At 42.9% G+C, this 27,084-nt stretch overlaps 1 protein-coding gene across 3 annotated transcripts; it reads right to left on the minus strand.

Moving 5' to 3' along the window:
• Nucleotides 1–1,528: 1,528 nt before the first annotated feature.
• Nucleotides 1,529–23,438, minus strand: GABRP (gamma-aminobutyric acid type A receptor subunit pi). 3 transcript variants are annotated; one of them, XM_072824188.1, is made up of 11 exons: nucleotides 23,058–23,431; nucleotides 21,195–21,302; nucleotides 18,414–18,510; nucleotides 17,828–17,946; nucleotides 13,763–13,830; nucleotides 12,753–12,970; nucleotides 10,592–10,674; nucleotides 6,894–7,031; nucleotides 6,259–6,411; nucleotides 5,523–5,710; nucleotides 1,529–3,432 (listed from the first exon to the last, which is right to left on the minus strand). In XM_072824188.1, exons 2-11 carry the CDS (start codon nucleotides 21,265–21,267, stop codon nucleotides 3,130–3,132), a joined length of 1,440 nt encoding a protein of 479 aa, XP_072680289.1. In that variant the 5' UTR covers nucleotides 21,268–21,302; nucleotides 23,058–23,431; the 3' UTR covers nucleotides 1,529–3,129. The 3 variants fall into 3 exon arrangements, with proteins under 3 accessions (XP_072680289.1, XP_072680290.1, XP_072680291.1); XM_072824189.1 differs by lacking the exon at nucleotides 21,195–21,302 and having other exon boundaries at nucleotides 23,058–23,429; XM_072824190.1 differs by lacking the exon at nucleotides 5,523–5,710 and having other exon boundaries at nucleotides 3,259–3,432; nucleotides 23,058–23,438.
• Nucleotides 23,439–27,084: the final 3,646 nt, after the last annotated feature.

Below are 27,084 nucleotides of genomic sequence, written 5' to 3' on the forward strand. Positions count from 1 at the left end.
CTCCCCCTTAGACCTGTTTTTCATGATTTTAATCACTTCTACCATTTTTCTTTGACTCTTCCCTTTCTCTACATCCTTTTTAAAGGTATGATGACCAAAATTGGACTCAATATTTTTCAACTCAAATATATGTCAATCTGACATACATCTAAATTCTCTACAAAATCTATTGAAAATTATATTGCATATTTAATTATTCAAAAAACATGAAACAAGTGATCAAATGTTCTCTCCTTTAAAGTCATTGGTGTAAAAAAAAAATAAAGTCATTGGTGTAATGCATAAAATACATTGACCATATATATTGGGGTATAATTCCCTGTCTAATATGACTCTATTTTAAAAATGTATATTAAGAAGCAAGGATCTTTGGTAGTGAATGTATTATGGACTAATCAAAATTAACTATGGGCCAGAAGCTGAGAAGAATGCTCTGTATGTGTAATAGTAATGTATGGCATCGAGGAAGGACCACATTTCAATCCTGGCTGACTAACTGTCCCTAATTTCAGATTGTCCCTAAATGTTCCTGGCACTGAAAGCCCCTACTATACTTTTTCTCCTAATGGTACCCCTCTGTGTTTGTTTTCAACTTATGGTCTATTGTAATCTCTAGCTCCTCTCTGCTATGCTCATTTCTCCATTTGTCCCTATCTTTCATTGGAAATTAACCCTCTGTAATTTGTTATTGAATGTTTAATATATATATTTAATGAATATTATTTAATATAATATACATATATGTGATTTCATATATTGAGAATATTGATATTCCCAACATCAAAGGAATCAAAAATCATATTTCTATGACTTAGAATATTCTTAAATCTACATAGTTTCATGTCTTTGGAAATTTGGTGAGGTTAGTCTTTGAATTTTCACCCAAGAAATATTTTGAATGAAGTGAGTTCTAGGACCAATCTGGGTAGGTTGGATACATGGAACAGATCTAAAATTTTAGGAGTTTTTACTGAGAACTCTGATGTTGTAGCCTACATAAATGTCAGAGTGATACAAAATGCAAGAATTTTCCCCAAAGTATATTCTCAAACTTTAAAAATATCATTAAATAAAAACAGAAGTTAATTCCAAACAATGAAGAAGGCTTAGAAGGGAATCTGTGACATTTTCAGGGAATTTGATCTTTCAATAGCAGCAGGCCCAGTTGTTTAACTGCAAGGCAAGTGTTGCGGTGCCGTGATCTCAAAGAAAGAGATTGTGCCTCAGTGCTTATCTTCCTTGGCAGGAAATAGTAGGTGTGTGTGTTTGAATGAAAATGTGTACTGTCTCTAGTGGGGGGAACATGAAGATGTAAGACTGTGAGCCCATTGAGTCCGCACTATGATGTATACCTTTTCCAAATGAAATCTTACACTAGTCATTCTACAGATGACCACTTGATTTGGTGGGTAGCTAATATGGTATGTTTATTTCACAGTTTCACACCTTTACAGCTTTCTAAAAAATATGTAATGCTTAAACAGGGTTTTAGAGCAGATATTTCAAAACTTGAAAAAAATCACAAATATGATTGAACCATACAACCACATTCCACCACTTTTAATTCCCTCATCCCATTAGAAACATTTTGTTGAAAGCTCAAGTGATTACACTCATACACACTGAATTGTGAGAATTATCAAAAAGAGAAAAAGAATGAGAGTCTATGGTACAGAGGGCTGTAGAAAAGAGAACCCATAGTTTGCTTCTGAAAGAAAAGATATAGCCATACAATTATTAGAAAAGGAAGCTAAAGAATTAAAGATGGCAAGATTCCTTTTATGGAGATTGAGACTGAACTGAAGCCTTTATCATGACATGCTGGCAAATCTCCACTTACAATGCTGTTGGCTGAGCTTGACCAAAGAGCAAGGATGCACATAATGTGTTTCTTGTGTTAGGGTGAGAATGGCTGGACTTGAAAAAGGTAGCTCATCAGCAGCCTGCATTTAAGTTCTGGAACAAGTCCCATTGTTACTTAGAAAGTTCAGGACTCAGGGCCAACATTCTCCTACTCATGCAGGATAAGAAAGTCAAAGTAATCCAGCTGGAAGGATCAGGGTTCTGAGCAAGGCCAAGCTTACTTGTTCTAAGCTACTTGTTTCTGGGTAATGTACTTCATGATCTAATAAGCATCATTCCTGGTCACTAGAGCATAACAATAAGAGCTCCTCTTGGAAAGATGCAGGAGATCTGCTGCTGAGAAAGTGGTGCTCAGTGTCAGAGAAGCAGATAGAAACGGACTCAGTTCTTCAAGTATTGATGGCAACAGTTCAAAGTAAGACGCCTTAGACTAAGTTTTTAGAAAAATCTTCCAATTCCGTCCCTGGTAGGGGGAATGGGCTTTCGCATTATTGAGGACTGGTGTACATATAATAGTAAAATGATAAGACATATAAATGGGGGAATAAAGCTCCAGAGCCCTTTCAGTTCAGATATAGGGAAATGCATCATATCTTTGAAACAAATTTATGTTTGAGATTATTGATCCATTAATGTTTCCTTCATTTACATTTGATTTTTCAATGGCAGAACTTATTGGAATTTGGGGACAATTCTGCTGTGGTATCAAATACTGTAATAAAAACTCATCTTAGTATTGAGTTAGTGCAGTGACTTCCAGTGAATTGACTTAGGCCCACATTTTATTTTAATCAAAAACAAAAACTAGAAAATGTTACTCCCTAAATAGGTAACAATGCATTTTATAAGCACTGTAGAGATTTAGTAAATAGCATGTATGATTAATTTAGAAACAACCACTGACACTTGAGGGTTACTCAATACATATAATAGTTTCCTTCTCATTTTTTATATGAGGTAAATGCAGACCAGGGAGCCACTGAGCAAATAGGCAACCCTGAGTAGGTTTGTAATCTTAGGCTCCATGGGGACGTCTTTGGTAAAGATAAAAAGGAATGAGTTGATGTTTCTATTACAAGACTCTGTAATGCTGGGACTTCTACTCAGCTTAAATAATGGTTGGGGGAATATTCTTTGAGAAGAAATGCTCAAATGTTATTTTAGTCACTTGTAGCACTATTAGTGCACACACTTGGCTTAGAATACCATTTACACCATTACCTTGTTCTGTCAAAGAACCATGACATGCAACAATTCAATGTACCCTCAAAAATACATGTAGTATGCCCAGTAAAATACATTGGCTAGCATAAAAATTAAAGGAAATAGTAATTTGGAATATCGATCAACATTACTGGGGTTTTGAATTGTGAAATAATCAACAATCCTGCCCATCTTATCTCGGAAAACAAGCTTGAACTTGTCACTGGTTTTCATTGTCAAGTCACTATAGTCGACATTATCACCAGAAATTTCAATGCTGGCAAAGCTGATTTTCCGCTTAAAGCTAGAGATGGAACTGTTGATGATGTTAGTAATATTGACTTCTTCCACTTCTTTTGACGTCCCCTAGGTCATAGAGAACACAGTTAACTTGAAGGACTTGACTAAGCAAAATAAATAAGTAGGTATTTATGTACTTAGAAGCCTAAGTATTGAATAATTAGGTTTAATAGAAAGTGGCATGGAATGCCTCAGAATCTGGCCAGTGAGCCAGACTTGGCAGTCATGTTATCCTGCTTACGGGCATCTATCCCTGGGTCAACAGCTTGTATACTGTGAAGAATAACCATTGCCTACTATTGATATGCAGAGCTGTTTGCTAAATGCTCAGGCTTTGAAGTTAGCTGGCCTGGGTTTGAATTCCATTCTGCCTCTTGCTATTGTGAAATTTTAGTCACCTTTAATTCCTTTAAAACTTAGTTTCTTTGCCTGCAAAATGGTGATGATATTAATGCCTACCTCACGAGAGGGTATAAATTGTGTAAGATTAAATGGTATAAATTGTGGAAAGCATTTAGTAGGTGTTTGATGAATTCCATTCTAGTGAGGAGAGATTAATTGATTATGAGAGATAATAGGAATCTGCAGTGTCTAAAAGTCTCTGCCACACAAACAGAAATAGTGACGCTCCCTACAATTCCAGGGAGGTGTCATTTTCCAACATGCCTAGAATGGCACGGCACGTAGGAAGTGTAGTGAAGTCAGAGAGAGCAAAGTTGGATCCTTGGCCAGGCTACTTACTAGCTATGAGGGCTTAGGTGAGCTATCTCACTTCTTTGAGTGGCAGATTCCTCAATAGTAAATTTGGGATAACAGTGGTAGCCATCTAATAAACTGTTGGGTGAACTAAAGAAGATGTTTAGCACATAGCAAGTACTCTGTAGTGAAGCTATTATTATACACAAAGTAAAATAAGGGCTTTCTAGTGACTTGGTGAAGGATTTTAATAGTTCTCCAATCCCTTTTTGCCAGTCTACTAAATCCAGATTTTTTTTTTTTTTTTGTAATTAACCATTGTCCTCTTAAGGAAGCCTATAAAGGAGTAAAATAAATGAAATTCATATTCTTCTTTGGCTAGCAGATAAGATTATTTGCGTTTGGTACTGGGGAATATGACTGTATGAAACATTGTTCACGTTAGTTAAATGCAAAGGAATGGGCAACTGGGTCTCTGGGCTATTCTGATTAATTTCCTCACCATTAGACCCTGTGTGGTCCTGGCACTTTGCTAAAGATGGGCATCACTTCTGTGCTGATCCCTATCAGTTTCTTGCTTGTTAGCATGAGCTTTGGTATACCAGTGTTTATCAAACTGGGCTTCCAAAGAATCCAAGGGTTTCATGGGCCTGTAGAGGACAATAGTTAGGAACATGGCCATTGCCCACTGTAAGTGAGAATAGCAGATAAGGGTCAGGTTTTGGAGCTAAGCAGATTTAGGTTCAAATCCTAGCTCTACCTCTTTACCTACATCCCGTGGGATAAGTCACTTACCCTTCTTGTACCTCAGATTCCACAACTATAAAAATGGAGATAGCCTTACTGGGTTGTTATGAGTATTTTAAATGATATTTGCAAAAGGCTTGTGATTAAGTCTGGTGCATATAAATGTTTAATTGATAATAATGATTATTATTATTCTGAGAGCTGGACCACAGTGTTTCACTGCTAACTCAGATAATGGCAGTCTTTCCCATTATCTTAGCAGAAAGATATGCTAATTGAGAAATTTGCTGCAATTTAATTTTTTCCATACATTTTCCACCAAACTGTTATTTGTATAATTTAAGAAAATAAGAGTGCAACAAAAGAATTAAATAGTAAATACGTATTAATCTGAAACTTGTAAGCAGCTGATCACATTTGGTTTGATACTGGGTTTTTCATGGATACTTGTTCCTGTGGTTGTGATTTCATGTGGCATACAGGCAACAGTTATTTTCTGCTAGCAAATTAAACATGTTAATAACCCATTGTACTTGATGAGAAGAGCAGTCTTTTTCAAAAGGTTCCATGACTTCCAGATGCCCTCACCTAGACAAGGATGAGAGTCGCTGGAGCAAAGTGAATCCCTGGGGGACAGGAACCAGTCTGGGTCATCTCTACAGACCAGCACATGGCAAGTGATGAATTATATATAGGGCCCTCAAAATTCTTACCCTATCTTTGGCTGCCATCTGCTGTAAGGAGCTGTAGTGGGCAACTGCATATTCCAATAGGGCCCCAAACACGAAGCTAAAGCAGATCCCCAGGTACACATCGATGGCCTTTATGAAACAGTTGGTATTGGGAAGAGAGGTGCGGGACCCGATCATCAATGTTGTCATTGATAATACAGTGGTCACTCCTGGAAAACAAGTAGGCAATGTTCTCACATCTGTGGCCACTGTAAGGGTGTAAGGTGCACCTTTCACCCTTACCTGGCAGACTCACCATTCAGGAGCTGGCAAAGGGGACAGAACTCAGAAATGGGACTTTTTCGTTTTGAAAAATCTGTGATCTTCTAGAACAGGATCGATTTGTCCATTTTGAATGAATATGAGTGATATGGTTTTCTAAATGTTTCACCTTCTGTCTTCCCATTGGAGGGAGGTGCTCAATATACAAAATAATTGGCAATAGACCATCCAATCACAATTCTCTCTTATAATTGTAAAATATGTTTAAAAAGGCACTACATCTCTCTCGGTCTCTGTCTCTGTCTCTCTCTCCCTGCAAAAGATTTCTCAAGAAACCAACTCCTGGAACTGCCCTCTGAATATTAGTAAAAAAAAAAAAAAAAAAAAAAACTGGTAGAAGGTAAAAAGAAACAAAAAAAGACCTGTAACTCTAGTTATTAGAAATCTCCTGTTGAAAAAAAAAAAAAAAAAGAAATCTCCTGTTGGAGCTGCTTACCAATACAGGTTCTTGCAGGAACTGAATCAAGGGAAATCCAAAACGAAACCCAGGATAACACCACCAGGAAAGTAGAAGGAACATAGGTTTCCAGAATGAAATACAGGACATTCCTCCGAAGCTCAAATTGCAAGACCAGTCGTGTATAATTTCCTGATAGGGTAAATAATTGATAGGAAATCATGTCTCCTCACATGGCAGAGTGCTTTCAATATGGGATGTTTAATTTAGATATATTCACATTAAGTTATCTGTTATTCACCAAAACCTAGTTAACCATGAACTGTCACTATAGTTTGAATGAAAGAAATTACTGTTGTATAGAATGGGATGTATAGGGGTCCTGATACCCCCACCTATGATCCCTTTCTTATGCTTTTCTCTGTCATAGTATTCCTGCAACATTATACCTGCTGGTTTCCTTGATGTCTACTTCATTAGACTGCGAGCCCTTTGGGGGTCATTTCAGTATTGAATGTGAAGCAGATAATAGTGCAAGGCCCAAATCCTCCTGCCCTACCACACTGTGGAGGGGTTTCTGGGCCCCAAAGAGATAAAATGGAGAAGAGATGCTAATTCTGACTCAGAATGCAACCTAGTTACTTTGCTTTTGAGCAATGCGTCTCACAAGTCACCTGTTTCCTGTTGCGATCTGGTGACCAAGGTGAAATACCGTTGTATGGTGTACTGAGCAAGCCGCAGGTTTTCCAGCCCACGCACAGAGTCATTCCCTCTCAGCCAGCTGAACTCCACATCATTTCCATCATAGCCCCCTGACAAGGAAAACAGTGCCTTGGTCAGTGCAAGAAGGTAGCAGATTGAACTGGTCCAGAAATTACTCCAATATAAGGGCAGCAGGGTCTCTGTCTTGATGGTGCTAAGTCCAAGGATGATGCCATGCAAAACTTGGCATGATTTCTCATGGGCACTGCAGTGTCTCCTCAGAATAGGATGACCTGCTAGGGCTGTTTGCCATCAATCAAAAATCAGTTCTTTGCTAAGCATTACATAGACTTGATAGGTTACGGGCCTCTAGAAGTAGCTGCCCTCATTATTTAAATGGTATTTATTGAACTCATATCTGTGGGCATACATAGCTCTATGCTCCATAGTGCCTTTCAGGACAGACTAGCAGTTCTAACGGTGTTTTCAGCGACTTTACCATTGGCCTGTTCAAATTTCCATATTGACTTAAATGCAAAACAAAAACCTGCAGCTAGCCCCTTTATTGATGTCTGTTAACATAAGCATTTGATAAATCTCAAAGTGGTTTTACTAATATAGTTCATAATAATAATAATAGCTACCTTTTATGAAACATTTATGGTAAGTCTTTTATACACTACATCTCTAATGTTCTCATAAACTTGCAAGACAGCCATTTCTATATTTCTTCACTAAAAATTTTTTTCTTTATAGTTTTTGAAATTGGGATGGATCTTAGAGTTGATACATACATACATACATACATATAAAGTAGAGCTTACTTTTTTTCCCTAAAATTTTATTCAATAGATGCTGTGCCTTAGAATGGAGGAACTGTAATGTTTCACCCATTTGAAACATGAAAATTCTCAGATTCAGAGAGATTACATAACTTACTCAGATAGCAAGGCAAGTTAAAAACAAAGTCAGGATTATACATCTGGAAAGTCTAAACCCAAAGCCCATGGGTGATAATGGTGATAATAATGGCTATCACTTAGTGAGCAATTACATTTCTAAGTGCTTTATAATATTGTCATCTCATTTAATCCTCAAAATATCTCTTTGAGAAAATAGATAAGTGTTCAATGAGCACATGAAAAGACACCTGACATCATTAAGGGCATCTTAGGGATAAGCACGGCAAAATCACAGTAAGCTACCACTTCACACCCATTAGAGTGGCTGTGATGAAAAAGACACAATAATCAATGATGAGAACGTGGAGAAGATGGGACATCGCCAGTGCAAATGTCAAATGGTGCAACCACTTTGGAAAACAGTTTGGCAACTTTTTGAAAACTGAAACATAAATTTACCATTTGATCCAGCATTCCACTCCTAAGTATCTGCCCAAGAGAAGTCAAATCAGGTCCACAAAAAACTTGTACACAGTTGCATTATTCTTAGTAACTACAGGGTGGAAACAAGCCAAAGGGATTTGTACTACTTGTACTCTTTCATATGGAATAATGAAGAGTAAAGGCATAAAAAGGAACAAAGTGCTGATACATGCTCTAACATGTATGAGCCTCAAAAACATGCTAAGTAAAGGAAGCCAGATACAAAAGACTACATGTTGTATTGATTATTGTTCCAATAAAATATCCAAAGAAAGCAAATTCATAGAGAGTGGATTAGTAGTTGCCTGTGGGCTGGTGGTGGGAACAGGAGACACTGTAAATGGGCACAAGGGATCTTTTTGATTGGTGGAAAAATTCTTTTTTTTTTTTAAGATTTTATTTATTCATGAGAGACACAGAGAGAGGCAGAGACATAGGCAGAGGGAGAAGTAGGCTCCCTGTGGGGAGCCTGATGTGGGACTCGATCCCAGGATCCTGGGATCATGCCTTGAGCCGAAGGCAGAGGCTCAAACAGTGAGCCACCCAGGTGCCCTGGTGGAAAAAGTTCTAATGATGAAATGTGGCAATGTTGTACTACCTGGCAGGTTTACTAAAAATCTTTGAATTATATACTTGAAAGGGCTGAATTTTAAGGTACGTACATTTTACCTCAGTAAAGCTGTTAAAAAATAACTCTGAGTCAGAGACTATTACTTTTCCTCCTTCACTGATGAGGAAAGTGGGGTCTGGAGAGGCTAGTGCTAGTCACCCAAAACTGCAGCTAGTGACAGGGAAACACAGTGATCCCAGAACCTGTGGTCTTAAACATTGGACTGTATTGCCTTCATTTCCTCAGGCTACTGGGAGATGAGGCTCAGTGTTGGGCCTAATATTTTAAGTCTTGCGGTATGCACTGTTTAACAGTGGCTATCTTCCCTCCATAGGGCCGAGAAGTAGTCATGAGCTCTTAGGGGACTTCCAGGTAAAAATTTTCTATGGGCTTTCTCTCAGAAGCACCCTAAAATCTACTGTTCAATCTAGCTGTCCAAATAGGTCTAGGATCCCAAAGAAATTAAAAAAAAAATCTAAACAAGTGAATGTATAAGCTTCTACTTGGACACTTTACTTTTACAACTATTAAATGCTCGTAATCATTACATTATCACTGCTCTTGTGGGATGCTAGCAATTCTTTCCTAGGGATGGTGTTCAGGAAAAAAAAAAACCCTTGGTGAGGTTTCTGTACCCAAATAACTGCTAATAAACACTCAGTGAAAGCTTCCTCTGCTCACTGGGGATGGTATTCGTACAAGCCAAGTGCTGAAGTTTCCAGGAGAATCTCGCTCCTGGGATTTGAGATGAGCAGAGCCACACATGGAGGGCAATTACTTTTTCCATGTGGGGCTGAAAATGAGTTCTGTTTTTGATAACTTCAAGTTTTATTCTGCCCCAAATAGCTGTATTGCTTGAAGGAGGGTTTGCATGCATTTAATCAATAGAGTAATTAATCTGCCTGAGTCTTTAATTAAATGTCTACCCCTGAAAAATGACTGCTGCCTCATAATGCTTGTGCTTCTTGGATGTTGACCACTTGTGTCCTCATGTCAGAAGTGTCCACTGATCTCCAGTGCTTGACTATGGTTTTTTCCTCTTCACACAGGCCATCCCTTGATGCCTTAATGACTCCTATCTGAAGCATTGTTTCCCCAGGACACCTGTCACAGGAACCACTTTCCCAAGTTTGGTGGGCACTTCAGAACAATGGAGATTACTCAGCAATGCCATCTGATACATATCAAGTTAGAAAAAATGCTCATTCTTCATCATAAGTCCTCAGACTGCAGTTTAGATGCCCACAATGATGTGTTAGGCTATACATAAACCTAACAACTGCTTTTCAAAGTTGGAAGCAGTAGTGCAATGAATGTCAATGATTGCTATTTACCATTTTTAACCTCTGCTGTGTTCTTTCTGGCTTCTGTGCCTTCTCAGATTCTGAGTCCCACTCCTGGTCCTATCGACTCCCATTTCCTTCACCGTTCTATCTATTCTTAGGTAGAAATATTTAGTGCTCATTCACAATGGTCCTCCCCAAATGATGTAATGTTGGAAGATTTGTCCTTGAGAGGTCTCTAAGTCTCTCTGGACAAACGCTCAGAAGGCCTGAATCAATTGGAATCAGGACCAAGGAAAAAAAGGCTGCTCTATATAGGTCTCTCTTCATGAATACACTGATGTAAGTCACCCAGGGAAATCATCTCAGGGGCCTGCAGGATATATACTCACAGCTTTCCAGTTGCAACTTGCATGTCTGTGTGTCCATGGGGTATTTAGACAGGTCCATATTACACGCAACAGTCGTTGTGATTCTAAGAAATGAAAAATGGGTTCAAAAAGAGTGTTATGAGGGAAAGTATACATTCCCTTTTAAGGGCCACTCCAGGAGGACTTTCACCTTGACTTACAGTGAATGTGTGACTTGCAGCCTACACTCAAAACATTCCTGAGGTTTTCTGTGCTAAGTAACACCTTTGAGATGTGGTAAAAGCTGGAGTACAGAATGGAGGAAGCTAGAATGTTGGCAATGAAGAGGCAAACTTGCAGCAATATCACAGAAGAGAATCACTTATTGGCTTGAGATGCTTTTGCATCCAGTTTTAGAATTTAATCTTCATGACAAACCTATGAGGAGCTAGAACAGAGAACACTGTCACCACTATCTCCATTTGACAACAGACTCAGGGGGTGCCTTAGCTCACACAGCCCTTAGTTGCAGAGCTGGGGCTGGATCCCAGGTCTCCTGGCTGAGCAGTTCTCAGGGACCCTGTCTCCTGGAGGGGATCAGGATTCTCAGAGGAAGTAAAGGATGTTGGAAGGTCCTAGGCACTGTGGCTCTTGGGGGATCAACACCCAGAGACATTCAATTAAACATCAGTAAAGCCATCACAGTGGAGATTTCAATTGGCAACCTTTATCTTCCTTTTTTTTCAGCGTCACATATTTTTATCAAACACCCTTATTTATTAAGCAGTGTGCTAGGTTCTTGGGGAAAATGAAAGGATGCATGCATGGTGCCTATCTTGAGGAAGCTACACTTATTTAAGGGAGACAGAGAATGACAACAGCTATTATTTACCCCAAGCCAGTCCCAGGGCAAAGTGCTTCACATGCATTATCCCTTTGAATTTTTACAATAGCTTTATGAGGTAGGAAATTCTATTCTCCTTTTGCTGCTGAGGAAACCAAGGTTCAAAGAGTCTAGCAATTTCCCTAAGGTCACAGAGCAGGGAAAGAATAGGGACTTGCCCCCAAAAGTGTCTGATTCTAGAGCCAGGCAGTTAACCATTATCAATAATCCTTGGACAGGATAGACTGTGTCATGTGCGTAATATAGACAGACACATACACACACACACACATGTTCACACACAGGAAGGGAGACATTAATGTTGATTGGAGTTGAAAGCAAGGGAGAGGTGTAGGTTGGTTTCTTGAAGGAAGGGTTGGGGTTTTGGCTGGTTTTTGCAAAATTCAGTGTAGCTGAAGAATGCCAGATGAACAATTCAAAAATTCAGTTTATTGGATAGCTCAGTCTGTTTCATGTCAGCCTCTTACTTGGGATCTAAGATAAGTCCCACGAGTATTGGTTCCTGGCTTTCTCCCCAAGGACTGGGAGCATAAGGTTTGCTCAGTCCTTGCACATCCCTTGCATAGGCAGTGATGAGCCTCTGCCTGTGGGCTGCCTCTTGTGGCACCTTGGGAGTACCTTTCCTATTCTGGCCAACCAGCCAGTTGATGAACAACTGGGTGGAAGTAACTTTTGGCCTCAGGGATTTGGGAAAGGGACAGAGGGGAGCTCATGGCTACAGAGGGCAGAGGTTTTGAGGCACTGCACTTGGCTTCTGTGTAGAAAAATGATTCAGGCAAGTAGAGATGCATTCTGGGACAACTCTAACTCCACTGAGGCTCATGAAAAGAAAATCCCTTACGTGGACCTACCTCTCTATCTCCCTTGCTATTTCTCTTATTCCCTTGCTAACTTTTTTTTTTTTTTTTTTTTTTTTTTTTTTTTTTTTTTACTCAGTAAGACTCCGCTCAAAGTTCCATGAAAGCATACTCTAGCATCACCCCCAAACCTCTAACTTCCTCCCTACCTCAGGCCCCTGGGATTCTGGTCTTCCTTGGCTTATCCATCTGCTTCAGGACAGTGTCTCATTCAGCTCTGTATTTTCAGTGTCTGCTGCAGGGCCTGGTACAGAGCAGGCATTCAGTAGCTGCTAGTTGAGCCAAACTAAGCTGAGGGAGGGCTCTTCTATCACAAGGACAAGAGTCTAGAAAGGCAGGAGCATGAGAAGGGGGGACCTCAGCCTTATCTGAGGGGTGGTCAGAACGACCCTTTCTTCTAGCCATTTCCCCTCCCATCCTGAGGTGGCAGGTACCCAATCACCTGAGAGCATACAGGACTGTGCCATTGGAGAAGAGACGGATGAGCCTGTTTCCCACAGTGACTTCATGGAGGAAGGACTTCTTGGACTCCACGATGTATGTATCCGGCACCCAGAGGAACTCCACGAGGCGTGCATCCAGAGTAAAGCTCTTGTTGCCTTCGAACACCAGCCGCTGGTCCGTCCAGCGTTGTCTGAGGTATATGGTGGCTGTGTAGTCCTGAGGGGGAAGAAGGGCAGTGGAAATGGATGGGGGGAAGGGGAGAAAGACTGAAAATGGAAGGAAAGGGGTGATGTCTTACTCCCCTTCCCACCTGCACTTAGGTCAGGAGTACATACTATAATAGACATTGGTGAATAAAGTCTTATTCTTGGGGGAGGGGCGTGTAGCAATGAGACCAAAGCACCTTATTTATTCTCCACCAGAACTCTCACTGCCAAAAGGGAGCCCCAGAGGAGCATGTTCAGGACCTTAACTTGCTTGCCTTCTAACCCAAAGGCCCCTCCGAGTGGTTGAAGTTTTGGGTGAGCTAAGTGCTTAGGTTGTCCAGGATTTACCCAGAATGCACAGCAGGCCCCCTTGGCAACCTGCCTTTAGTGTCACTTTGTCTTTAATGGGTTCTCTTAAGTGAGAGAATGGTGGAAAGCACTTATGTGATTGCCAGTTTTCATCAGCTTAGCTTAGCTTCCACCCTGGGAGGGTCCACTTGATATTCAGGCTTCTCCACTGTGCTTTCATTCATTACCCAGTTTTTATTCCTCATCAAATGCACCCGCCCCATTCCCTCATCTTTTCCTTCCTGGCCCTTGAATCCACTTTCTTCCTGATACTCAGAAGATCTGTTTTACAAGAATCTTCCACTGTCTTGAGTTTTGGGATAGGTCTCCAGTTTCTGTCATTTCAAGTACAAGGGGGCTGTGAGTCCCTATTCTGTTTTTGAGTAGCTAGAAAGTATATCCCCATAAAACACAAGAAGGACTCCTCAGGTAAAGAGGAAAGGGCCACACTTACCATGTTACTCTCTGAAATACTAGAAATACTTGCAATGTCCATAGTCAGTGCTATCTGAACTGGTTCTCCTAAGAAAAAACCAGAAGGACTTAGAAACAAAAACATTCTACATTAGCACAGTGTTTTAAAAATTAGAAAATATGAAAGTAACACTGACCTATTGGAAAATTTAAACCACTCTAGAAGTACATAAAGTAAAAGGTAAATTTCTATCCTCCCTTGTCAGGAGGAACCATTGTGTGGAATGAGAAAAAAAAGTATGAAAAATTTTTGTATAAGAAATGCACAAATATATAAATAGCTTAATGGGTAAAAGAGACCACACCATGCTCATGAGCATATTTTAAAGGATGTAGTGGTATTTGCTACTTCTTACTTGGAGGATTTTTCCAATGGTGCTTGCAAGGGGCAAGGGACAAATCATTTAGAAATATAGTAAGAGATTTGGGAATTTGTGCACAGATATCTTTTTTTTTCTCCCCTCAACTAAGTAAATTTACCACAAGATGGCATTCAAGACTGCTCATGGTTGAGCTCTTGCTCACCTCCTGACACTTTCCTCCTCTTCCTTTACTCCCCAGATAGCCTAAACTATCTAGAATTCCAGAACCTTCCCCCTGTCATCTGGGGGATCACAGATATTTGGCCTCAGGCCAAATTCCTGAGAGTGCCAGTCTTGCCTCCTGAGACAGAGGCCTTGGAGCCACCATTCTCAGAAGCCAGGCCAGGGCAGTGTGTTCCTTCTTAGCTGGGGATATGAAAGAAAAGCCAAGAATGGGAAAGATGTGAGTCTACACCTGGAAAAAGTTACTGAATCTTTCAGAACTAAGTTCTCTCACATAATGCTAATGACATCATTGTGTCATGGAGAGGGTTAAATGAGATTAGCAAGTGACAGCTTCTTTGCAGGATGGTGGCAAGAAGGTGCTCAAGAAGAATTATCTGTACAAAGTCCCAGGACTGTGTCTGTCACATAATAATAGAGGCTCAATAAATGGCATTTGCCTTCCCCATCAGCTCCATGATCCTAGCTAATTCTGGAAGAGGAACAAATTTACTCACCAGGTTAATAGCTGCAATAGCTTCCACTTGCAATAAATAAGTAGGGTGCCTCAGGGGACTGTGACAATGCATTAACCAGGATGAGGTGAGGTGGAACTCAAAAGGAAGTTTAAAATCATCTAACTGGTAGGAATCAGACAGAGCAACCTAATCATTAACAGAAGGAAACCCAGGCATAAAATACAGGCAGGAATCTGGAAATGGAGTTTTAGAATGAATGCAATTGAAATTAATTCAGCTAGTACTTGGTGTTAATACTTGGTGGAAAAATGGGGGATCTTTGAGGACAGACCCTGGAAGGTGCTGAAGGAGCATGGTGCTAAAAGGCAGAAATTAAGAAAAGGAACTTGGAGTCACAGTGTTTGAATCCCGTGCCTACCGCTTCACAGCTGGGTGACCTTGAGCAAACTGCTTAAGCTTTTTGTGCTATAGTTTTGCACCTGTGTGTGAGAGCTACTAGTGCCTACTATTGAGGATTGGGTTGGGAAGATTATAGGATCTATTTTTAAGTGCCTGGAGCACAGTGAGCAGTGGGTCAGTGTTATATGCTCTCCCTGAGGAATATGAAAAACAGAATACACAAGAAAGTTCCATCCCACTGCGCTTTCTGTTTGTTTGTTTCTGGCTAGTTAGGCGGGCCATGCTTCTGTTGGCTTCTTTATGGACCAGAAATTTCTTTCTTCCCCTTGAGTTATAAAAGTGAACTGTGCCACCAGAGGGCAGCTTCCTCCTAGGAAAGAGGTCAAAGCTAGTTCCTGGACAGTGTTCCGAGGGCCTGCTTACAAACCTGTGCTCTGTCTACCTCATTCCCTGAAAAATCGTATAGAGGACTTGTCTCTTAAGGACCTCAGGGACCTAGAACCCAGGTGGACAGACATTACGGAAAACATCTCCCCTGCACAGAACTCCAGGCTGCCACATAAATGTAGGTTCCTTTAGGAGACAGATTGCCAAGGTGTTGGGGTTTGTGCCTTCCCATCTTTTTGACAAAGAACTCCTTGCCCCCTTTTCAGCCCATGTGGATCAGGGCCTCACACTCCTTGGGTCCACCCCAGGTTCAGAATGGGAACTTTGCCTCAGAACCTTGCCTCTTGTAGACCTGTGAGCAGGCAACAAGAAAGGCAATATCCTGGCCTAAATGTTTAGGGCTTGGGAAGCAGAGAAATTGGACCTGACCAGGGTATATGGACTCATATGCTTATCAGTAGTGTTCAGCCGGGCCTGGGAAGACCAGGAGAGCTTGAAGCCTAGGTTTGTTAACTTAAGGACCTTAAATCTTTATTGTGTGGCCATGAAAATGGTCTCTCTGATCTCCAACTGAGTGGGTGTAATTGGCCCAGATGCTGTGCTCTGAAATCTTTTACCACACTTGCTCTTAGGCCATGCTTTCCTCAGGCTGCACCCCACCAGTGACAGAGTGTGGCGGGGATACTAAGCACACTGTTAGTGGAAGGCATGGAGATGGGAGACTCCTCTGATGGGAACTTGGGCTCAAGGACTCCCTGGGGGCCTCTCTAAACACGTGTAGAACTGCACCAGCACCATAGTCTAAGACATCTCTACTCAGCCTTCCTGCTATCCCTCTCTCCTTCCCCCCACAGTCAGCTTTTCTCTCTTCCCACCCATGTTCTGTCGTAGATACTGCCCCAATAAATTTCTTGCATGGATAATTGCCTTTTGGTGTCTGCTCCTCAGAGGACCTGGACTAACCCACAAATCCTAGATTTGACCACAGAATTTTATCATGTGAAGGGAGGAGCAGGAAGGAAAGGGGATTAGAATAGACTGCACCCTGATGAATGTGGCAGGCACCATGCTTCGTGTTCACACACTTCCTCTCAATCAGCCCCCTCTGTGAGGTGGAAGATATATCCCCATTTTACAGAAAGGGGGCTTAGAAAGCTAAGGTGCTTGGCAAGCAGTAGAGCCAGGAGCCAGATGGAGGTTTGTTCAACTCCGAGTCTCTTTCTACCACTTCCTGCTCTAGGTAAGGATATGTTAGCAACCACTTTGGCTAATCTCCATTTTATAAACAGAGAGATGGAGACCCAATGACGAGGTGTGTGATTGGTCTCATGCCTTCCCTCCTTGCTTCAGTCTGCTAACAAATACCAATTTACAACACACTATATGCCAAGTGCTGAGCTGCTGCTGGGGTTAGTGAGGTAAATAAAGCAAGACTCCCTCAAGGGGCTGCAGCCTAAAGCTGAGACAGATGTGAAGCTAGTGGCAATGGTAGTATTGCCAGGTAATGGCTATGATTTGGAAGTATGTTCAAAACAAAGTATGAAAGATGGGGGCCTGCAGGACGGGGCTGGCTTCTCAGAGGAGGAAGCCTTTGATGTGAAGCATGAAAAATCGGCATTTTGCCAGGGTGTCAAGTTGCAAGAAGTCGGTCCCAGCAGGTAAACAGTCTTAGCAAAGGCACGGAGACCAGGGGAAGCCAAGGAGGTCAGGGAGCCTTTGGGGTACACTCATAGCAGGGCAGAGAGGGGGAGGGGTTGGGGCAGGCAAGACTGGCAGGCAGATAGAGGCTGGGCTGGGAAAGCCTGGTGTAGCAAAGGGCTCTGGACTCTATGCTGAGGAGGCTGGGACATAGGCAGGTATATTGAGCAGGCCAAAGACCCAGGCAGGTCATCCAGTTGGGGATTAGCCTTGAGTGACCAGGCTGAAAGCTGGAAGGCTAGGTGGTGTGGTCCTGGCAGGTTCCTTAAATAATGACAGAAATGGGGACAGAAGGAAGATAGTATGTGAGAGGTTGTTAGAGACTCTGCTAACCTCTTCAGTGGGGAAGAGGATTTCTTTATCCTGCAGGTTGAGAGGCTAAGCACGTTCTCCAAAGTAGTGTGAAAATCACTGGCTGCCCTCATTCATCATTGCTAATCCTTAACAGGTTGCAGACCAGAAAATGGAGTCAACTAGAATCTCCTGAAACCCTCCTCTGCATATTGCCTCTGCTCTTGTCCTTTGGGATCGATGTCCTGGACAAAAAGGATGACCTACCGCCAAAATTTGGCCTGAGAAATTTGTTATATCCTGCTGTGAGATTCTCAAAGCCAGGCAGGGAGAGCTTGTCACTTCTGCTGGTCTCGATGTTGAACTGATTCCCCTGGACACATATCCTGGAACAGAAAATGGATGTTGGTGCACGTGCTTATTTATGTGTGAATAAGCACGTATACACATAAACTTGAGCTCTGTTTGCATGTATAAGTGTTGTGCCCATGTACCAGCCGTGACTTGCCCAGAGAGAAATCTCTAATTTTAAGCTGCTGAGTTAACATGTCCCTATCCTGCTCCATTTTATTACCCATTTGCCATACATCAGAATGTTGAGGTAATTTGAGAAACCCTTCAAGTGTCTTTAGAAAAAAACACAAGGGTTTCATCCATCTATGACCATTTTGGAAGCTTGCATTCTCCAAATAAAATACATGGCAGGAAATTGTGTTGTCTGGGTATATCAGGGAGATGAATGGACTAGGCTTTGTCTTGCAGTTGGAAAGTAGGAGGACCTGCCACTCTTCCTATTTTGAGCACATATGCAAAAACAATTCAGACCCAGGTCATTGTGAGGCAGCAAACTCACCTTGGAGTGAAGAGACTCAGACACATGAAGGTCAAGTAGAGACTATATTTCATGTTGATGAGGCACTCACGCAGAGAGAGACCAAAGTAGGAATCACCTGGGGAAACAAGGTGGGAGAGGTGACCCAAAGGGCTCACCTCCTTAAGCCCAGCTCCATCCTGTGGGTCATCAGCATTTTCTCAGAATGCATGGGGAGCATTCTCTTTCAACCATTTAGTTATAGCACCTATTCCCTGCATGCCATCCAGGAATGGCTTCATTTTGAAGAATCACATTTTAAATCCAACCCAGATAAAGGCTGACACCTGTTCAGAGAGTGGCTCGCTAGCACCAGAAATGCAGCCAGTTCATCCCGGGCTGCATATTTGAAGGGCCCCAATTGTCCTTTCCCTGTCCTTATCCTGACTATGCCAGCAAGGACACCCCAACTATGTACTCATCCAGACAATGCCATTTATCCTCAGGCCAAATTCCTGAGAGTGCCAGTCTTGCCTCTTGAGACAGAGGCCTTGGAGCCACCATTCTCAGAAGCCAGGCCAGGGCAGTGTGTTCCTTCTTAGCTGGGGATGTGAAAGAAAAGCCAAGAATGGGAAAGATGTGAGTCTACACCTGGAAAAAGTTACTGAATCTTTCAGAACTAAGTTCTCTCACAGGCAAAGAGGGATAATGCTAATGACATCATTGTGTCATGGAGAGGGTTAAATGAGATTAGCAAGTGACAGCTTCTTTGCAGGATGGTGGCAAGAAGGTGCTCAAGAAGAATTATCTGTACAAAGTCCCAGGACTGTTAAGTAGGTCATGTAGACAGGAAATGAAAACTTCCCAATAATAAACAAACAAACTTCCCAAGAACTTTCCATGTGCCAAGGAATACAGTAGATCCTTTCCCACGGATCTTCTCACTCTATTGTCATGTGCCTTTGTGAAGTGGGCAGGGTAATCCCATATTGTGATGAGGAAACAGAAGCTCACAGAAAGGTCACTGTGCTAGTGAATGTCAGAGGAGACTTTGAGTCCAGGGCTGGCAGCCTCGCACCCGTGATATTGGCTGTTCTCCCAACCTCCCAGACCTGCTCCCTGGATGCTCTGAAGCCGTTCAGCTGGTTGGGTGAGCATCGTGTATGCGTGAGGACTGTCAGGAAAGACATGGCCCAGGGGCCTGGCCTTTTCAGGCTTGGGATCTAGTGTCAGATGTTCCTCTGAGAGAGTAGCCAGCAGCCAGGCAGGTGAGCCTGTGACCTGTTATGCTGGTGACAGCAGAGTAGGGGTTCTTGGGTGCGCCTCAGGCCATGTGCCTAGGCAGGCAGTCCCAGGGTGGATCCCTTCCTCTGTAGCAGTCTCTGTGAACCAGGCCACTTTCAAGAGTCTAGCCATTCTGGGACTTAGGGTGTGATTTAGCCATTAATCAACTAATAAAATTTTACTTAGAAAACAAATATATGCTCATTGTAGAAATGAAAACAAGTTAGAAATGTATATTTAACAGTGTAAGTCCCAATGATGTGTCGATGGAGGTTCATTAGTTTAACAAACATACTACTCTGGAGGGGGATGTGATAGTGGGAAAAGCTGTGCATAGGGTGGGGTGGGGGACTCCATTTTGCTGCAAGCCCAAAATTTCCTTAAAAAATAAAGTCTGTAAAAATAGTGCCTCTCCCTCACTTCTCTCTAGTCTCATACCTCAGAGACAATCATTTGTCTCTTAACAGTTGTTGATCCTATGCATATATTATTGTATATTTATATACGTGTTTATCTGCATGAAGAAAAAAATTAAAAAGTAAAATTGGGGTGATAGTATGCATTTTTTGACATTTACTTTTTTGCTTAATAATGATGGCATACATTTATTAAATACTTAATGCATGCTTGTACTCTAAGAACCTCAGAAACCCTTACAACAACTCATCAAGGTAATTACTTCCATTCTCCTCATTTTACAAATGAAAAAACTGAGGCTTGAAGAGGCTAAGAAACAGCCCCAAGGTTGTCTAGCCAGTGAGGGACAGACCTGAACCCAGGCAAGCTCACCCCATCACTTCTAACCATGGCACCATGACACATGTTCTTTTCCAATGCCGTCTTTCCAATTCCTAAGATATGTTTCATTCTCTCTAATGGCTCAAGGTATTTCATAAGATTAATATACCAATATTTATATAACCTATGTCCTGTGTATGGTACTAACTTATTTCCACATTTTTTACTGTTACAAAATCAGTAGTGAACATCTTTGCACATATGTAAGCTCCTGGAACTCTGCACTCTGTCATATTTCTCCATCTCAGCCCTTTCCTTCTCATCTTTTGATAAATCAACATTATAAATCCACCAATGATCATATTCAAACCTTCTTCCTTTAGTTCATCCTCCCAGTCTCCGTTCATTCCCCTGTCCCCAGTATCAAGTTTAATAGGGTCTATGGACTGGCTCCCATGCCCTCCATCCCTTCTTTCAATTTTCCAAAGGCTTAACAAACTCCTTCTGGGAATCAGACAGATGTGAGGCATCACCAGAGTTCCCGTCTAGTGAGAGAGAGAGTGTAAGCAGTGAAATGACACTGTTCCCTGTAACTGTCCTATAACAGGAACTGAAGCAAAGGGATATATGGTGTGCAAAGGAAGCAAGTGGTCATCTCCATTGGGGGAGGGTGGGACAGTGCCAGGACAGGGGTCCTGGAGAATATCATCAGATTCCTGAAGAATGTGTTTGCATTTGCCAGGTGAACAAGAGAAGGTGGGGCCCTCCAGACGCTGGGCAAAGATAGGGAGGCTTGCTCACCAATACTCTGTCTTTCCCCTCGAGCCCATGGCCTTCTGTGACTTCTTCCTAGTCTGTTCTGAATCAGCTTCATTCTTATTTTGGGATGTTCCTAAATTCTTCCTCCTCCTATGGGAAATTGAATTTTATCAGGCAAGTTGGAGAACAACCTAGCTTCAGCTCCAAGACTCCTATTGAATCATGTTTCCCTGTGCCCAGCCCTATGTTAGGGCCCAAGGCCTCTGAATCTGCTTCAAGGAATCTTGTGTCTGAAAAGCTTTGCCCACACCAGACCTGAACATATGACCCCATGTGACCCTGTTTGCTGTGGTGAGGTTGCTGAACCTGTCTTGTTTTATTAAGGAAGAAAAGAGAAGAAACCTCCCCCCTAGATGCCCCCTAGGTCCTGTGCTTGGTGCTTAATCACATTTAATTCTCATGACCATTGGGTCTAGTAGGTGTTAATTTCCAGAGTCTCAGATTGGTGAAGGGATTTAGCCAAGGCCACATAGCAATTAAGTGCCATGATTTGAATCCAAGTCTTCCAGGCCCCTTTTCTTTGCACTGCATCTAGGAAGAGGGCCCCAGCTACCAAAGTGAATCAGATTCCACTTGACTCTGGTCCTTCTTACACCAAACCCACCTCTGAAATAGAGTGCTGCATCCACACTATGTTCCACATTGCAACTGCGCTGATGCCTTCACCACACATGGCAGAGGAGCCAACTATCAAGTGATGATTTGTGTGTCTGCCTGCCTGAAAGAAGTTTCCTGCCACCAGTGCTGATACGGACACTGGGAATGGCATTCATAGAGCCATGCACTGAACCACTAGAGGACAGTGCCCTGAGGGTTGTCCCCACAGCTACAGGGGACCTGGAGATTGCAGAAGCAGCTCCCCATTCCCACCAGACCTACTCAGAAGGTCTCCAGAGGCTCCTGAGTAAGGGCAGCCTATGAACTACTCTGAAGGCTAGATCCTCCTCTACTAGCAGAAAAGCTTGAGCTTTTTGGGTTGACACATCTGAGTCATTTAACCTTTCAGAGTCTGGGCTTTCCTATCTGAGAAACGGGAGCAGAAATCATTCTCCTCTCCCTTTGGTGTCTTCTATGCGGACTTCAATGATCCCACTATGACCATGAGGGCCCAAAGCTCAAACTCCTCCGATGCCCTGTGCTGCCACCCAGGGTGTGAGATAATTGTTGTGTCCTTTCGAGTACACTCATTTTGCCACCACCTCAGGAATGACAGGGTCAGACATAGGACTTCAGGGGCACCTACATGGCAAAAGGCAGCTTTTTCTGGACTGGCTCTGAGAAGCAGAAGTAATTCCAGTATGTGCACATTTCTGCTGCTCCCATTCCCAGAATCTCCATCACGTAGACAGTAAACCCTAAACATGTCATGCTCTAGCCTCCTTCCCACACAGGTAGAGTTCCCCTGACTTCTCTCACTTTGGCATAGACAGAATCATTTGTTGGAAAGCAGCAGTCGAGCCTAAATTAGGTGGAGGTGAGAAAAGCATTATTGCCATGGGAACTGCCTTAAGAAAATCACAACAGGTGAGGTTGTGCGGTGTGGGCCCAGTTGGCAGTACAGAGAGGAAGGAGCATCTTGGGCTCTAGGGTTAGACAGGAGGAGCTCTAATCTTGACTCTGCCCCTGACTCTGAGATTGTTTTACTTCTCCCTGGGGTTTAGTTTCCCTCCACTATAAAATGGGAGAGTAATCAATAGTTCTTCAGACAGTGGCGAGACCTGATACAGAGTAGGTGATCAGCGAATTCTAGATCCAGTGCTCTCCTCTCAATCCCAGCAGTGTTTGTGACTTAATTTCCTTCCCTCTCCTCCCTCTAAGTACTAGAGGGGCCAGCAGTTTTCTTACCAGGATGCCTCTGAGGTTCTGTTAGGGCAGGGCCTTCAGGCCTTCAGGCCGGGCATTCAGGCAGGACATGGTCTTCTGGGTCCCCGCGAGTCTTCTCATCCTCAGCCTTGACCCGCTGGATGCAACACACAGCCACTCTCTGATGGAGCGGCTCTCTCCGAGAAGACAGAGCTGCAAGACCGGCTAGGCAGACAGGTGGGCAGCACCTCCCACAGCCCCTCCCTCGGGTGGAGCTCTGACTTGGTTCTGGGTGTCTGTGAGAATCGCCCAGCTCCTGCTATGGCTACTGCTACGCCAGGGGTTTGATTGTGAGTTGAGTTCCAGGACCACAGCCAGAAAAGAATTTTGAGATCAAAGACCAATGAAAGTCAAACACAGTGGGTAATCCCAGCCACCATGCCTGGAAGACAAGTCCTGGGTCCTGAATTTTGAGGACAACCTCTATCCTGGTATCATGGAACAGGAGTTAGCAGCGTGTACAATCTTGGGCAAAGCCACTTTACCTCTTGTCTTCAGCATTCCATCCTGAAGATAGAACTTGACCATTTCTAAAATTCTGATTTCTCGGGCATTTTAAAAGCACCTTTGGAATCAACAGAAAGCCTAGTCTATGTAAAAGGAGACTTGCAGATGTGAGAATAACATGCTTTCTGGGCTAGGAAGTTTCAAAGGGAGATATAGAGGCCAAGGGAAAGGAGGATAAAGCCTGAGGAGGCCAGCCCAGAAAGAGGTGGGAGGGACTGGGAGAAATCTGGCTAGATTTCTCCATCTCTCCTCCTTCCCCATCCCTGCTCTTCACACAGAGGGTTCTTTAACCCCTGCAAAGTCCCTTTAGGAGCATCCATCCTCCATAGCCAATTGAACCTCCTAACAGAAGGGTTTCACCAGTGTACACTGACCCCTAAAGTCTCCCTGTCACTATAGCCAGTGGCCCTGAAACTCACTCCTGGCTCCAGCCCCATGGGAAGGTGCAAAGAATTCCCTGGAGGCTTGGCTTTGTACCCTGAGAGAGCCAGGAGCCAAGAGTCCGATGGAGGGGCCTGGGAGAGTACAGAGGCTGTGTGGTGTGAAGCCCTGAGGCACCTCCTGCCTTCCTGACACCATTGCCAAGCTCCTGCCCAGACCCCTGCCAGGCCAAATCTCAGAGGGGAGAGGGTGATAAGACAGAAGAGAGGTAGGACACGAGTGAATGAAGCTGCAAGGAGCAACAGGAGATAGGACAGAGCGGGTGGGCCATGGCATGCAATGTCCCATAGACACCTTTGGCTCCAGACCAGTTTCCTTAGTGTACCCCAGAACCTGGCTCGCTTTGCAAACATTTCTGTGTGCCTGAAGAGAAAGCTCTTTGATTTCTCTTAAGAGGCCACTTCACTTTCACCTGGGAACCTTGAAGACGGCTGACACAGGAATGGATGAGGAGCTGGTTTCAGGTTCTCAATGAATGGAAACTGCTCAATGGCTTTTCTCAGAGCTTCCAAGATGTGTTCACATAAAACAAAGGCTGAAAAATAACAAAGGCAATTCAGAGCCAGGGGTAGGGGAGTGGGCGTGGGGTGTCCTCTGACGTAGGAACAGTGAGACTTAGATGAAAGAACACGGGCCGGCTGGGTGGCTTTTGGCAAGTTCCTTAAGCCTCTTTGGACCTGCTTCCTTTTCTGACAAATGGAGAGGATGATTTCTCTTCCTGTCGCTGAAGAATTCAGCAATGACAGGTGTGCGGGCATATCTGAAATGACCTGGTGCATCACACCTGGCACACTGTAGGTGCTCACTAAATTGTTCTTTTTATCTTGATGTCAGCATCTTCTCATGTTTGTACTTCTCTGTCCAATCCTCCACCCATCTAAGTATCTATATCTATCATTACTTTATCATATTTATCATCTCTGTCATTAAGTGGAGAGTTTCCATGGAAGCTAAGTCCTGCTCCAGTGGTTCTGGCCTGCTTCTTGGTTACAGAACCCACAGGTCACCCTCTGCACCATCCAGGCCATCTATCTTCCAAGTGTGACCTCCACTCTGAGGGCACCTGAGGTCAGCGGTATTTCAGGATGTTCAGCTATGTAGACCTACCACCCATGGGTTACTCATCCTGGTGTCCACCTCCTACACCACATGGCTACACACCCTCCTAGAATGTGTCCCAGAAAAACAAAGGCTGGAGTGAGGGAGTATGCCTTGCCTGGTGCATCAATCACCAAGCACACAAAATACTAATAGGTCATAATAACGTCATACATTTATATGGTGCTTTGCAGTTTTTAGAGCCTTTATATTTGCATGTGCCTGTCTTACTTGAGCTGCAGCATACTCCTATGAAGCAAGCAGGGTTTGTTCCTTTATTCACATCTTGCAGATGAGAAAGCTGTGCAGAGTCACATAGCTACTATGTATGGACTGGAATCCAGGTCTTAGGATTTTGAGTTAGCTGCTTACCTCACATGTCCATTCAGTGACTTGGGGTGCGGGGAGCAGAGCAGAGGAACAGAGTTCAAGTGGAGCAGGAGACAGAGACAGCTTTTGGATCTTTCTCTGGCCTGAGAGGCGATGGTGGGACAGGCTACCTAGCACCTGTGCTTCCCAGGAAATGCTGCCTATCATACTGGATACCCCACCAACCTACCATCCCAGCTGGAAACTCTAGACAACCTGGAACTCCTTGTTCCCTATCCCACATCAACACCTGACTGACCCCAGACACTTTCTCATTTGTCTCATCTGCATCTCCTTACCTTGGAGACTGGGGTCTCCAAAAAGAGGCCCACAAACACCAGGCCCTGTGCAAGATGAGCCAGACCACTGAGGTTTGGGGAGAAAATATTAGAATTTCTAAGACTTTAAACAACGGGAAAGATTTTTGTATGTTCTAGTATCTACCATGTGATAGGTACTGGCAGCTCACTGCTCTGTCAGTCAGTCAGACCATCTGAGGTCACAAACCGAGGTCACATACCGAATAGCCCGAGCACACTGGCCTGAGATAGAGCAAGGCTTGGCTCCCACTCCTTTGCTTTTCATGTAACTTGACTTTCTGCAGCGCAGGTTTGCCAGGTTAAATGGATTTATTATTTGTTTTCACTAAATAAACCCTGAAGGAATGGACACATGGCTTGAAAATGAGTCCCACCGGAAGAAACTACTTGCGGAAAATAGCATTAATAATGCAAACAGAGGCAAACAGCAAGAAAATGGTAGTGTTGACACTTGGCCTACCTAATGCCCAACATAATTAAACATCTTCCAAATGAAGAGTTTGAGTGGTTTTCAAACCTTCTGCTGAAAAATATAAAAAAATACAATTGATCCGTTTGCAAGAACAGTTGATGGACATCAGAGAAGATGGAAATTTACCAGCTGAATTTAAACAAAAGCCTTTGTGTAATTGGTGAGAAAGACTGAAACATTAATATTAATAAGCACAGCCAATGAAGTGCTTTTTTCATTTGGATCCCTGAACCTTACTGAGGTATCTTTTTTCAATTCTGAAAGCTATAAGAAAGAATCAAGTATCAAAGTAATTTACACTTAAAACCAGATCTTCTAAAAATTGTACTGCAAAATGTTAATATGAAAATGGCACAAACATAAAACATTTCAACCACATTGCACTCACGAGAAACATGAACATTCATAATAATTCCTTTCAGTGAAAAAGGTTTCTTTGTATGATACATACAATAAAATAAAAACATTAAAAGTAGTGTTATTTTATTCTTAGCTCATCCATTTAAATTCTTCTTTCTATGTCTTAACTGTGGTATTGTGATTTATAATATGAAATATGTGTTTGGCCTTTGTCCTTATTTCTGCCACAGAGCTAAAAATCTTGGGATTTTCCAGGCCAATGAGCTTGAGATCATATCTTTTGCTATGGTAATACCATAACTTTTGGAATGCCCCTGGGTCACCTGAGGAGGGGGCTGGTTGTCAGAGGAGACGACCAGGTGATTAGAACTTTCAGTCCCCCTATTTCCAAGGAGAATAGAGGGGCTGGAGGTTGAATCAACCCCCAGTGGCTAATGGCTCA

Source organism: Canis lupus, chromosome 4 (assembly GCF_048164855.1).
Source record: "Canis lupus baileyi chromosome 4, mCanLup2.hap1, whole genome shotgun sequence".
Classification (NCBI taxonomy): domain Eukaryota; kingdom Metazoa; phylum Chordata; class Mammalia; order Carnivora; family Canidae; genus Canis; species Canis lupus.